Genomic DNA, 15,122 nt, shown 5'->3' with positions numbered 1-15,122 from the left:
CATACACACACATACACACACACACTCACGCACGTTTACTACTGTAGTCAGTGAGGCAGATGTTCCAGTCGTGGCTGAATTCTGCTCTCTGGTGGCATAAATGAGAACTAGAAAACATAGAAACAATCAAAAAAGAAGGATCTACATGTGTTGGTTGCCCAGAAGCCATAAAATCAGGAACAAAAGCTCATTTGGTCAAAATTAGAAGAAAGACCATCAGTATATATTTATCGTAATTCTTCATTCAAAGTCAGCTGTCAGGCTATCCCTCCACCCATGAGGCCGGTTCAGTCGGTTTTCATTGCTCTGTTTATTTATGTACATTTTTTATATATTTTGATTGTATATTTTGTTTATGGTATTATTTTTACTTTATTTTATGCATACCATATTAACATTTTTTTACATCTTTTTATTTTCAATGAAATTTTTCTTTTGATCTTTATCATTTATCTTGCGTGCAGCTTCTTTTTTCACTAATAAAAGAGGATTTTGGTCGTTTTCTCCTGGTCAGGTGTTGTGCCTCATCACGGCTCCGGTCACGTTGATCCTGTCCTCGCAGCAGGACGCCTCCTTCGCCTTCGCCTCTCTGGCCATCGTCTTCTCTGTCTACATCACCCTGGTGGTTCTGTTCATCCCCAAGGTAAAGACCATCCCTCATCCGCCCGCCCACCCGCTCGCCCGCCAACCCGTCCGCCCGTCCGTCCGTCCGTCCATCCATCCATCCATCCCCGCCAATCCATCTGTTTATGGTTTTTGCACAAATGTACAAACTCAGGTCAGAATTGCAGATTTTTCTTTCTATTTTTTATCTGTCGGATTGTATGTTTTTTTTTTGTATTTATAAAATCCAACTTTTTTAGCATATTTCTTTATACTTTACTCTTATTTTTTCTTTAAAGTTAAGTTTTTTTTAAGTTTTGGGTGATTTATAAATTCTTCTTGAAAATGTGTGTTTATTTACTTGAAACTGTTCAAGTAAAAATTTTGTGAGTTCATACAGTAAAATGTCTGTAGTTTTTGTTCTTGAAACTTTATAAAAATCCTATATCATTTTTATTTATTTTTTAAATATAGTTGAGTAACATGTTATCGAATCTCTTTTTCAAAGTTTTGAGTTCATACAGTTAGTTAAGAAAAAAACAACAAAAGGCCAGATCCAGAACGCGGCATGTTTTCCCTGAAACGGCTGGAAACGGCCTCGTCTGTGTGAACGTCTTTCAGATGCGGCGCCTGATCACCCGCGGCGAGTGGCATTCTGACGCTCAGGAGACGATGAAGACCGGCTCATCCACCAACAACCACGATGAGGAGAAGTCCAGACAGCTGGAGAAGGAGAACCAGGAGCTTCAGAAGATCATCCAGGAGGTCAGACACCAGTTTATCCCCAGGAGGCTCAGATTTAGTTTGTCGGTGTTCAAATCCTTCTCTGAACAGAAAACCACTGGCTCATCTGAACATGAGGAAGTTAATGAGGGAATAAGTAATTATATACCAGGATTTACATGTGCTCAGCTGGAATGACAGCTGGTGCCAGAACATCTCCCTGTACAACAGCTTTACTCACATGAACAAACACCAACATGTCCTCATCTTCTGCTCACTGTCTGTTGGGGAAATTAAATATCTGAAGTTCTCGCAAAAAAAGTGGAAATATTTTAGGATTCAATCAGTTTTTCTGTCCTCAAAGTGGGCGGCAAAAACCGAAACTTCAAACCTGGAGTACAGATTCAGGACACATTTTAGTTTTTTTTTTAAAAGATTTTCTTGGGCTCTAGTGGTCTTTTATTCAAAACCAGACAGGAAGAGGGTAGAGAAAGAAAATGGGGATGACATGCAGCAAAGGTGCACAGGCCGGGTTTCGAACCTGCGACCACTGCAGGAGGAGGACTGTAGCCTCAGTATATGAGCCGCTTGCTTAACCCACTGTGCAACCGAGCGGCCCACAGTGTCAGATTTTTATCGGTCAATGTTCACCAAATAATTATTACTTTTGTCAGTTTCAAGTTATTTTACTGACCATTTTGGATTTTTGTTTCTTTCATAAAAGGATACCAATGAATTGTGTATAATGTGTATAAATTAGTACTGCTGACAACGGCTACTCCGATATAAAATTTTCAAGTCAATTTTCCATCCATCCGCCATTCCATCAATTTTCTGCTTTGCAACTGGAACAAGTTAAACTCGGGAATGCCGTCATTCCTAGTTCGAAGATGTGAGGTAAAACAAGCCCTCAGGTGTCGTCACTCCTGGAAAGTCTGCGGCTGACGTTTCATAACAGCTAGTTAACATGTTGCTGAAAGCGAACTCAGTGGTCTTGTTTCGTCTTTACAGAAGGAAGAGCGAGTGTCGGAGCTGAGAAACCAGCTGGTCGAGCGCCAGGCCCTGCGATCACGGAGACCAACATCCATCAGCATGAACCACATCCCCGTTCCTCTCCCCATCAGCGACCCCCGGTCCCTGGGCCCCCCCCCAGGATACCCCACGCCCATCTGCGACACCCACTCCATGTCCCCGTCCTTCACTAACTCAGCCAGCCTCTATCAGGCAGACAGCAGAATCAGCAGGAATAACTGCCACACCAGCCCCCTGCAGATGCTCTACAAGTAAAAACTGTATTTCCAATGACCCCTGCTCTTCCACATGCACGCATGATGGAGAAGGATGTGATCTAAACTCAGAACTTTCCATTTGAAAGGCACTTCCTGTGGGTCAAGCTTTTCTAAATATCAGTAAAATCACCTTTACTGAAATTTACTAAGTGTAATTTTCCAAGTGTAATCTTTGTTTTCCAAATCTCAGAAACCCATATTGTATTTACAATAGAACACAGAAACTGTATAAAATCTTGAAAGTGAAATATTTGGGTGAGTTTCTGAGAATGTGAAGAAATCTCTGTGCTCCTAAGTCAAGGCCAAACCTCAGTGTCCAGGAGCTCAGACTTGATGTGTAAAGGAAATCACACCACTGGCTCAGGAAGACTTCCAGAAAGCTCCATGAACACAGTTCTCCACGCCATCCACAAATTCAGGTTAAAGCGATAAGTCATGCAAAGAAAATGAGATACTGTGTGTGGATATAATCGAGGGACACCAGCGTCATCTCTGCGTCAAAGCTTGTTTGAGATAGACAGGTGCAACGTGGAAAACTGTCCTTTTGATTCTGCAAAAGGACGACGTTTATTAAGAAAAACTCAAATTATATGACTTTACAGAAAGGCCCCATATTCAGACCTTATGAACTCAAACATTTAGTGGAAGAAAAGGAAATTATCTCTTTATTAAAATACAGTCTCACATTTTCTGACTTTATAAAGTTACTAAAATATTTAAGATTTAAGTTAAATAAACTCAAAAATGTTCATGAAATATCTTTTCGGACTTTCTGAAATCTTTTTTTTTTTTAAATCTGTTTATTGGCATTTTTGTTCAAAACATCGTGTACAAGTCACATGTTAAGAAACTTCACATTATAAATCCCTGCCGCCCCACCCTCACCACCCCATGTTCCCAGATGCTCTAAAGGAAATACGAATTAGAAAAATCATAAATTACACAATACGTTCATCAAATCATACACAACAACAAAATAGAATAAATCATAAAATATAATACAGAAAATAATGACAACAACAATAAATAGTTAAATGAGTAAATACCTGAATTAAGAAGGAAAGAAAGAAAAGAAAAAAATAAATAAAAAATAGTACTGATATATAAAACAGCTATGGTCACAGTCACCAGAACCAGAGTTCACCTGGAATGCCGATGTAGGTACCCGTCTTGTGACTTTCTAAAATCTTTAAAAAAAAAAACAAATTCAAATCGACAAGAAAATAATGTCTGTCCATTTTCTGTTTCAATTTTGGTTCCTCCACAAATGCTGAATGTTGAGACTGATCTTGTAGCTCCGGGGGGCCCTGGTGGCTGCAGGCTTTCCACGTAGGAAGGTCTGGGTGCTGATCTGCTCTGCCTGCAGTCAGATCTTTAATGCATTTTCTAACTTATACTTCATATAAATTTTAGTTTATTATATTTGCAAATCATTTCATATTGTCTTTATTTACATTTTATGCAGTGTCCCAACTTTCTCTAGAGTTGTGGTTGTGCAGTTGCTGTTTTATGGCTTAAAAACACTGCTAACTTAATACCTAGGGCAGACTGTCGGCTGGTACCTTCCTAGATAAGATTTATGACCCGTATTATCACATGTGCTGAAAGTAGAAGTAGAAGTTTGCAGAAGTGTTTTTTGTTTGTTTTTTTCTTTGAAACGGTGACTTCAGCGAGCACATTCAGTACATAAAGGTTGTTTTTGACACCACATACTACACTGCTAGTATGTACTCATCTGATAAAAATGTAATACACAGAATTATAGAAAGTACTACATTGGTGTGCTCCTCACAGCTCAACTTCCAGTGTACAACTGACCTGTCTATCACTTACACTGTCCCATAATGCAGTGGGCCAGTGTGCAGTACAGACTGTGTACTGGGTTTTATGGATTATGTCCTATGTACACAGTGTCATCCAAGCTAAAGACAACAGTACATCCCTTTGTACTTGGAAGTTGGAATTTCTGAGTTCCTGGTTGTCAATTTGAACTGGAACGTTGAAGAAAACCCTGTGTACCCCAACTTCACTACATGGAGACTTGCATCAACAACCCAAACACTCACTTTTATATTATACACAATGGGAAGAACACAAACACTTGACTTTCTAATAAGTCGAAATATTGCTACGTGTTGGTACTCATTACTATGTACAGCATTCATATGAATGACTGTTGCTGGAATGGCCCGTCTGAATCTTGTATCTGGAATGCTTTACATTAAGGTGCGATATTCCCAAATCTGACTTCCAATACAAATTGAAAGCCCTGTATGATGCAGCATGCCTTTATTTTGAAAGGATTCTTGACTGGAGAGTTACCTGTGTCACAACATTAAAGGTGCTTGATGTTACGCTTATGAACTGGCAGTGAATTAACACACAACACGTGTCAGAGACGTGACCAGAGTTAAGGGTGTGTCCCAGAAAGGGCCTCTGTCGCAGTGCTGATTTCTAGTTCTCCCAGGAACCACTTTGTGGTGTATTGTTCCCCTGGCTTTTAGTTTGTTAACCCCCCCCCCCCTTTCTTTTCTTTTTTTTCCCTAATGATCCCAATACAACATTGTGCCGGTTCAATCTAAATTTATGACTGTTGTAAACTGTCCACCTGCATGTTCACAACATGGACTGTATAAAAACTGGACAAACCTGTATAATTCTGCAATTTCTGAAGAGTACTTTGGAAGCCAGGTTGACTCAAAAACCTGTAATTGCATGAAATAAGCAGAGCAGGAAGCTAGCTGGAGCCCACCGAGATGACCAAGCAAAGGGGAACCAGGTGACGGGTGGCCTAGTGCAGCTGAGGCCTTGCTGGCTAGTGGTTAATCAACTTGGAAGGGTTATAAGAGGATCTCTTTCCCACCTTCCTTCAATTCTTTATTGAATACAAGTCAATTGCAAGTCAAGTTTGTAAAACAGAACTGCAGATGGGGGCTTAAATATAAACAACCAGAAAATAAAAAGTATAGAGCACAGTACAGCCTAAGAAACAGACAGGACTGCCCTGGAGCCTCACCCAGAGGGTACACTATCTGTAACACTGACCGCACAAGTAAATGTCACAATAAAAGGAGCAAAGAATAGGTTTAATGTAATCAAAAAGCTTTTGCTTTTAATATTTTTTAGAGTGATGCAACATGTTATAGTCGTCATCATACAAAGACATCAACTGAATGGGATTAACCAGTGTCTAGGCTCCAGTGATTTGAAAATATTCCTAATTAAAACCAGCCTAACCATCATAAAACAAGACAGGAGGACCCTGACAGAAATCAAGGAAACATACAAAAAAAAAAGTTTTCGCCTTTTTAAGGTTGGGGTAAAACTAACAGCAAATATAACATGCAATCCAAACAAAAATACTCCGCCATCTCTGCATGACTCACATTTATAACAAACTATAGAGTAAAAGAGTAAAATACAAAATTCGACTCAGTGGCGTCAATGCAGCAGTTGCAATCATGGCTGCCGAGACATAAACAGAAGTTAGTACAATCTGATTGTACCTTTACTAAAACACCGTGATTGAGATAGTTTATAATGATCATAGGATAACCTTGGCTGTGCGACCCTACCAAATCAACGATGCAGCAGCCGTGAAGGAGGGAGGGAGGCAGACCTGAACAAAGTGTGCTGGGTTCCACAAAGTGTTTTGTGTGTGAATATATATATATATATATATATATATATATATATATATATATATATATATATATATATATATATATATATATATATATATATATATATATATATATATATATATATATATATATATATATATATATATGTATATATATATATATACAGCCGCGTTCTCGAGAGGCTGCTGTGACACTAGATGGCACTGTTGTTATAGACTGAAGCCTTGAACCTCTGAATATTTTGTAGGCACAGCTAAAAACAAAGCCTCAGAGCTTCATCTGCACCTACAGTAAACCCACTCAACTAACTGAACAGTGTGACCAGTTAGAGAAAACATAGCCCCTTTCCTTTCAGTGTTGTACATCATTTCTCCGCACCTCCTCCACATGAGTCTCAATCAGTGCATGCACAGCGCTCCGTCAATACGGCTGACACTTACTTTTAAGACATGTGTTTGTAATGGTTAAAAATGTGAGCGTTTTCATCTGGCAACTCCCTGTTCTTAACTGAGGCCCTTTTAAAGTGGCATCGTTGCCGGGTTTACGTGTGTGCGCCATGACAGGGAGTTGCTAAGAGGGCTTTGCAATGGATAGAACGTAAAGCTTTGAGGTTAACCTAACAATTAAGCACTTGCTGCTGTCACTGTTCAAGCGAGCATTTCCAACCAGACAGAGAACAACGTGAGTCAACACAAAGGCAAGATTTACCTTATTAAAGAGGAAAATAATCATGTTAGATGAAAGAGCCATCGACATACACGCCACTCTTGCTGACATGATTAGTGAAATCATACAGACTGTTAGCATGAAACGGCAGGTTATTCCAGAGTGTAGGGGCCGCCACCGACTTAGTACCGCCAAACCCCAGCTGAGAGGCCGTCTCCCTAAAAGCCTGGCCTTACTGCTTGGAATGAAACAAGACTGACACAAATGGTGGAAGAAGTAAACTGCAGTTAAAAAGAGTTCAGACATACCACCTAAGTCGGCTGTTTATGTGACTGGTTTTGTTTGGAACATAAAACGTCTCGGTTGCACGGTTTGTCATGCTGCCTGATGTGTTCGAACATGCGAACCTCAGGGGCCAGGGAGTCCATTCTCAGGGAAATTTCAATATACATGTCCCATTTGCAGTTCAATGTGAGAATAAAGTGCTTATGAAATGATCCAAGGAATTAGCAGGCATCAGTTCAATGGAAGAAAGCGTCATTGAACTTCCTGCCTCCTCTTCTGCTCTCAAAAACCTTTTTTGACATGGCCTCAGTTGTTGGTGACGTGAAAAACTTTATAACATCACTTTCTGTACATTTTCAGAGGATTGCGAATGCTGCTTTTTGAAATTTGCCAAAAAACATTTTTAACGCATGACTTCTGCGCTGAAATGTGAATTTGAAAACAAAGAGGGAAAATTTATTCTCAGCATCAACCGAATTCAAGTTCAGCTCAGACATGCATGTATGAGGGAATTTTACCAGGAAGTGTGCCTGAAAGTCATGAGCCCGACAATTTAAAGCGCAAAACAACAAAAATGAGTGCTGGTTCAAATCCCGGCCTTCGACTCTTTGCTGCGCCCCATGGAGTATAAAGAGACCATCTGAAATAAAGCCTGTCGAACACCGTTCACCGATTGGACCCGAGTCCTCCTTACCACCCAGGTCTGACTCACACAGCCTCTGTGTACCAGTTAAATTTAACCAACATGTTTCATTCAATTCTAAAATCAGTTTCATGAAATGAGTATTTCCCTTTTTTGGTTCTCTTTTCTTTTCTTGGTGACACTTCTGCATGCCAACAAAAGCTTTTTGTGGCAGAAAGAGAAAGGAAACTATGACTTCCATGACACCACAGTAGCGTGGTCCTTTTGATGTCATGTGCTGAACGTGAATTTCATCTAAATATTTCGGTGATATGCCCAGACAGAATTTCGATATTCACAAACATTATCTGTCTCAAATACTGAACAAATCCTTTTCAAAAGTCAAGGTAGGCCAGGAAAGAAAAACAAGACATGATAAACAACGAGGAAATAATAAAAGCTATTGGACCACAGTAAAGCTGAAAATGTGGGCCGGAGAAAATTGTGAAGGAATCACTCAGATAATGCAGTTTCACTTCTCTTTATTAGAAAAGGTTCATTTCCTTTCGATTTTGGTGTAATTAACCCTGATTTTTGTTGGGATTTTTGATGAATAAATGAATGCTGCACTTCTGTTTTCAATATGGAAGGTTTTACAATCCAAAACTCCATTATATCAGTACAATCAGTTAAGACACAATCTAGAGTCATATACATACGCCACTAGACAGGTAACAAAGGGCTGGTTTTCACTTCCTAAGCAAAACACAAATTTTCTGAAGCATACAGTAAAATATAGATCAATGAAATCATGGAATTCTTTTCCACTATATGACTAAATTAACACAGAAATCAATATTCAAAAAGCAAATTAAGAAACACCTTGTAATATCATATGTATAGGATACCATACACTCATACACACTTATACAGATACGTATACATACTGGACAGGGTTAGGGGTATTTTTGATTTTCATGGCCTAGATGATGTTTTACTGTATATTGGAATAATTTATGTATGTTTTTTTTTTTTTTGCTTTAAGATAATGATTTACATGTATGGTAAAGTTTAATGTAGGTTTGTCGTGTTATTTCGTTTTCTTTCTTTATGTCTTGTTTTTAACTGTATGTTTTTTAATGTATTGTTTTTTTAATGTGGACCCCAGTAAGACTAGCTGTGTTTAAGGGCATAGCTAATGGGGATCCTTAAAAATAAACAAACAAGAAACAATAGTTCTTTTTCTTGTTGCCTATTTCTGTAATTGAACATTGGAAGAAATATAAGGAAATATTTCTATTGAAACTTGGATTTCTCAGGGTTGTTTTAGCTTTTGGCCCTGTTTCTTACAACTATAGTGTGATGGAGGTCATCAAACCCTTTAATATAATCATTCCATCCATCTTCTTCCGCTTCATCCGTTACCGGGTCGCGGGGGCAGCAGCCTCAGCAGGGATGCCCAGACTTCCTTCACCCCAGACACTTCCTCCAGCTCTTCCAAGGGGAGTCCGAGACGTTCCCAGGCCAGCCGAGAGACATAGTCTCTCCAGCGTGTCCTGGGTCTTCCCCGGGGTCTCCTCTCGGGGGGACATGCCTGGAACACCTCCCTAGGGAGGCGTCCAGGAGGATCCGGTACAGATGCCCAAGCCACCTCAGCTGACTCCTCTCAATGTGAAGGAGCAGCGGCTCGACTCCGAGCTCCTCCCATGTGACCGAACTCCTCACCCTATCTCTAAGGGAGCGTCCAGCCTGCGGAGGAAACTCATCTCGGCCGCTTGTATCCATGATCTTGTCCTTTCGGTCACTACCCAAAGTTCATGACCATAGGTGAGGGTAGGGACGTAGATTGACCGGTAAATCGAGAGCTTCGCTTTTCGACTCAGCTCTTTCTTCACCATGACTGTGATATAATGATGCATTATTAGGCTAGATTAGCATAGTTAACACTGAAATTCACACTGAGGATCCAAAATAAACCAAACCATTTAAACTGGATTTGCCTAAAGCTAGCTGAGCTAGCAAATGGCGCATTGGGACCATTAGGCAGGAAAAAAGTTACGTACTGAGGAGGGGGTAAAATTCTGCAGAAAAATGTAATAACGTATGACTTCATAAACTTGCAAAATGTATACCAGAGAAAACTCAGAAATTTGTGACATTTTTTAACCCCCCCCCCCAGAATATATGACTTATCAAATGTGCAAATTTGTAAGAAAAGAAAACCAACTAAACTTGTGAAGCTAAAGTTCAAAGTCAAGTTGAGATAACTGAATAATTCTAGTTGCCACACATATATTTTGCTGAGGCTACCTGAGCTAGCACAACAGCCTATTAGGACCATTTGCAGACGAAGAACAAAGTAATTGTGTGGTGGAGAGGCGGGTAAAGTCCATAATAGATAACGCTAAAGAAAAATGGGATAACGAAATCTAAAGTAAAAAATTCACAATCTAATTTTTCCTAAACTTGGGATTCTTTATCTACAGAGCAAACTGATGAAAATGTGTTGACAGAATTTTGATTGGACCATCAATTCCCTGCTTCTATACACCCTGGTACAGATGACTGTCACCATCAGAACTCTGCAGACCTTGATGACAAGTTGGTGATGATTCATTACAATCAGGTGTGTTGAAGCAGGAAAACATCAAAAACGTGCAGGACGGCGGCCCTTGAGGACCAGGAATGAACATCACTGGAGTGGAGTATAAAGAGACCATCTGAAATAGAGCCTGTCGAACACCGTTCACCGACTGGACCCGAGTCCTCCTTACCTCTGTGTATCAGTTAAACTTAACCAACATGTTTCCTTCAACTCTAAAATTAGTTTCATGAAAACCAAACAACCCTCACATTTGACCTGAGAATAATGTTGAGTATTTCCTTTTTTTGGTTCTCTTTTCTTTTCTTGGTGACCTCTGCATGCCAACAGAAGCTTTTTGTGGCAGAAAGAGAAAGGAAACTGGGACTTCCATGACACCATAGTAGCGTGAACGTGAATTTCATCTAAATGTTTCCGTTATATGCCCAGACAGAATTTCGCTATATCCAAAAATAAGGTGGTACAAGCCAAAGCTGAAGGCGGTAGTCCACAACCTAAAAATTAGTCCTTCTTAGACGCAGAAAGCTTCAGGCAGGGAATCCAAGCAACCGGGAACCAGACAAGCGACGAGCAGGCAGAGCAGTCAGGAACAGGCAGGGTTGAAACCAACAAGACAACCCAGAGAAAACAGCAATCAGGCAAAGACTGAGGCCCCGTTTACACGTAGTAAAAACGATGGTGTTTTCATGTGTTTTGGCCGTTCGTTTACACAAAAACTCCATCTTCACATTTGCCTGTAAACAGAGGGAAACGGACATTAAAGCCAAACAGAGCCTACGCCGTGGCCGTGACGCCGTTTTGAATCCTTCGGACTTCTCCGTCACTCCATTTCGCCGCAGTGCAATACCCCCCCAGAGCACTAGTTGTTACTTTGTTTAGCTTCCGGCTTTTCCGGTCACAGTGAATCAAAGAGATAAGGACAACTATTGTGCAAAAAAACAAACAAAAAGAAAGAAAATCACACACACACGAAGAAAAGAGCGCTGAAAGTTCACTACTGCTTCACAAACCAGAACCGGAAATGCGTTGCTACCAAGCAAACCAATCACAGCCCTCTCGGTCTGCATTGGGTCTGCGTCGCCTCGACGCGTAGTTACATTTTTGGGAGGTGCACGTCAGGCTACGGCGCAGGCTACGGAGCCTCCCGCGTAGCCCCGTACCCTACAGCGTAGGCTCTGCGTTGAACGCAGAACCATAATTCAGCCTTTAGCCTTCAGAACATTATGCGACAGAAATGTCACCAGCATCATGTGTGCGACCTGTTCACAATTTGTTTGTCCACCGTAGTTACTCGTGTCATTTGTTGATATTCTTTTCCAGGATTCTGATTGGTTAGCATGACTTTATGCTTCTCGTTACACTGACACCTGTAGGTTTGGCTGCTCACAGTACCTTAACAGCGTATTTATGCAGGTTTGTGTAAATGATGGTATTTTTCAAAACGCCTGAGTGGAAGGAGTGTATATCTGGTGAGGTAACAGCACAGGTGAAGCTGCACTGATGAGGTGGGTGTGGCAGGCAGGTGATCAGGTGTTCAACATTATGAACACCTGAGTACTATACCTGAGTATAGTATCTTAAAATACAAAGGATCAATGTTTATAAAACTATTAAATATCTTTCGTAATGATGTAAGTGAACTGAAGTTGAGACCAACTGGCCAGTGAGATATATAATTGCCAGTTTCGCAGTTTCTCATCTCATCAGTTGATGGAAAAAAAAAATGTCTTGGATCTCTGATTCCATATATTTTGGCAAATAAAATGGCTCCATTATTACATCTCTATTCCCTCAGTGTTTCGAACTTGTACAGTTTCATTAAAAAGAGACGGGAAAACAAACCCCTTGGATGTCCTTCCTGCAGTTGCAAATTTTGCATCGTCTGCACACACCATTGACCAAAAGTTATCAAAAGCACGTCACGGACCAGCTACAAAGGCTGTTCAACCACGAGTTGCTTTCAATGTGAATCAGCTTGAGCTTCATCAATCTTACTTGTTGTCAACGCTGTTTCCTTTGAGCCTTTGACGTCTTTCTTGTTCATTGTTACTTTAAATTTTTCAAGTGCTGCTGCGTCTTAAGTTGTTGCGTCTACACAAACAGAAATTACAGGTGTAAGTGTCAGAAGAAAAAAATCATTTTGGACTGAAGAAAAATGTTTTTTTATTATGAGATCAGACATTTCCATTGTTGGTGTGTGGTGTTGCTCTGTGGGCTGCTAGAGGGGGAGTACCAGGGACTTCCCCTCGTCAGCTTTGTAGAACTGCTGAGGAACTGGTTCTCCACTGGAAACTTTGATCTGCTCGAGGCATTACCTCTGGTTTTCCTTAAGTTAGTTAACATTGACTCGCTCCAGTGAAATTGGAACGTTAATCAAGTTGCCTCAAATTAGCTGTTTTAGGTCAACTTTAGTAGGCTTCAGTTAGTTATTTCAATGAAACTGAAACTGTTATACAATGTAAAATTAGCTAAGGTTAGTTGGCTCCAGTACACTTTCAAAGCTAAGCAAGTTAAAATTCACTATAATTAGCTGGCCATTGTAAAAGTCTAATGTTAAGCAAATAAAAGTTAACTAAAATTATCTGTTTCAAGGAAACTTGCTCTGCAAAGGGAATCAAAGTTAACTGTAATTAACCGGCAATCGCTGGAGATGACAGTTCATATTTCAGAAGTTCTTTGCAATATCTGACATTGGGATAGATGGGTGGAGTCCATTATAATGATTGTAATGTAGCATTATTAATATCGAGGGATCACGTGAGCTGAGCTAGGTTAAGTAGCTAGCTTGTATTCTGCTGCTCCAACCACCTGTCTGTCTTGTTCATTACATTGTCAGAGTTAGATGGAGTCAGCTTCTCCAAGATGCTGGTGACAAATTCAAATCCTCTCTTCAGAAACATGTAGGAGATCTCAGTAAGCGTTTGTCCGGTTCTCTTCATACAGACTTTGCTTCTAGTTAAATATAGTCTTGATGAACACGATGCAGATACAAGTGCCTGTGGTTTATGAACTAACATCGACCATCGCTAGTGATGTCCTGATCCATCACCAGTGATGAGACCACCACCCAGAAAGCAAGTCCCAGTCACGTTCATGGGGTTGATAAGTATCAAATTCAGGTCTATTAGTTATTGTATTCTTTTTACAAATTGGCATTGGAATATAAGTGGAGTACAGGTGGAGAGCAGAGCATCTGTTTACGTTCTGTCTAAAGTGTCCTGAGATGACTTTCTAACAGGTGCACTTGCTTGAAACTGAAATGGAAAACTCTGAGCTCAGGCTGAGTCAGTAGCAGGCTTCCTGTGACCTAGTTTGATGTAAAACATTCAGTGTTAATAAGAAGGTCCTACAAGTGTTTTATTGCTCATTTATTGAAAATCATTTTCTTTTATTTGTTCGGTGCAGTGGTCTGTTGGTAAAGAGCCTGAATGGCGTTGTTAAAGTGTGCTCATAGATCATTGGTGTTCAGCAGAGGGACCTGGCGTCCTCCGGGAGAGTCGGATCAGTACAGCGAGACGGATAAATGGTTTGAATCAGAAGCACATTTATCTTCTTATTTTACTCTCATGCCTTCAGGTCGATGTTATCAGATGCCCGTAACTAAAACGAATTAATATTCTAGGGTGGCATTCATCACTAACTGTGATTTTAAGTTATTTTTATTTTAACTGGTAAGAACCCCTGTCTAACTAAATGGGCAGATAAATCTGGATGTCATCAGCAAAAGAGAAAAGGAAATATGTTTTCTAACTCCAGAGGCAACAGTGACTGTGAAAATAGTACAGGACCAAAAATGAGAGACAATTCTAAAGAGGAACAGAACAATTCTCCCTGTCAGCTTTGACGAAAAAAAACTTAAATCTCTGATATCAACTAAGTGTTGATGACACAGTTTCGTGTATCAGAGGCTGCAAACCAACGTAAAAGCAGTAAAGTCTCAGAGTTTCCTTAGTCTTAAGTCAAAAGCTCTGACAAGAACAATTTCTATTCTGACATGATTTAAAATCAGGCTTAAACCTTCACCAATGTCATGAATGTATGGAGTTGATTTAAAAAAACAACCTTTTCTAGGACGTAGGCAGAAATCTACTACTAAAGCTGAGTTAAGACCCTACATTCATTTTTTTAATGTCCATTCTGTTTCGTGATAATCATTTAATCAGTCTATTTCTGCTCCATTTTAGGGAAAATCCAAACCAACCACAACAAACCTCTGGATTTGTTTCCCTGCATTTATAAGATAAGATAAGATAAGATAATCCTTTATTTTCTCCCTCAGTGGGGAAACTTATTTTGTTGGCAGCAGTACACTTAGCACACACATGCAGGGGAGGGGTAAAAAGACTAAAAAGTAAAAAATTAAAAATATATAAAAAATACAATAAATATGAATATAGAATATATAATTTACATATATATTTACATTGCAGATACCTGGTAGTTCATAATGTAGTTTTAAGATTGTAACCCCCCTCAAACAGAACCAATAACACTGACATCTAGAGCCTGATGGCTTTTCACTAAATGACTGTAGTGACAGGTGGGGGAGGCGGAGGCGTAGTCGCGTACCGCTGGAGACGGATATCGGGAAAGCATCTCAGTGAGGAGCTCAGACACACATACTCAAGACAAAGCAGCATGTGTTGTGTGATTTTACTTTTGTTTTTATTTTTACGGTGTCCTTTCTA

At 40.0% G+C, this 15,122-nt stretch overlaps 1 protein-coding gene across 2 annotated transcripts in view; it reads left to right on the top strand.

Moving 5' to 3' along the window:
• The window catches only part of gabbr1b (gamma-aminobutyric acid (GABA) B receptor, 1b), a 40,091-nt gene extending 37,408 nt beyond the window's left edge, over positions 1–2,683 (top strand). For both annotated transcript variants that reach the window (XM_061742023.1, XM_061742022.1), the window contains exons 16-18: positions 515–643; positions 1,225–1,368; positions 2,338–2,683. In XM_061742023.1, the coding sequence (XP_061598007.1) occupies positions 515–643; positions 1,225–1,368; positions 2,338–2,613 (549 nt within the window). In that variant the 3' untranslated portion in view covers positions 2,614–2,683. The remainder of the gene's footprint in view (positions 1–514; positions 644–1,224; positions 1,369–2,337) is intronic.
• The last annotated feature ends 12,439 nt before the right edge of the window (positions 2,684–15,122 follow it).

Source organism: Cololabis saira, chromosome 15, assembly GCF_033807715.1.
Source record: "Cololabis saira isolate AMF1-May2022 chromosome 15, fColSai1.1, whole genome shotgun sequence".
In the NCBI taxonomy this organism is placed as follows: Eukaryota; Metazoa; Chordata; class Actinopteri; order Beloniformes; family Belonidae; genus Cololabis; species Cololabis saira.
Note: the sequence above shows the minus strand (reverse complement) of the source record. Positions and strands in the feature narration are given on the sequence as shown.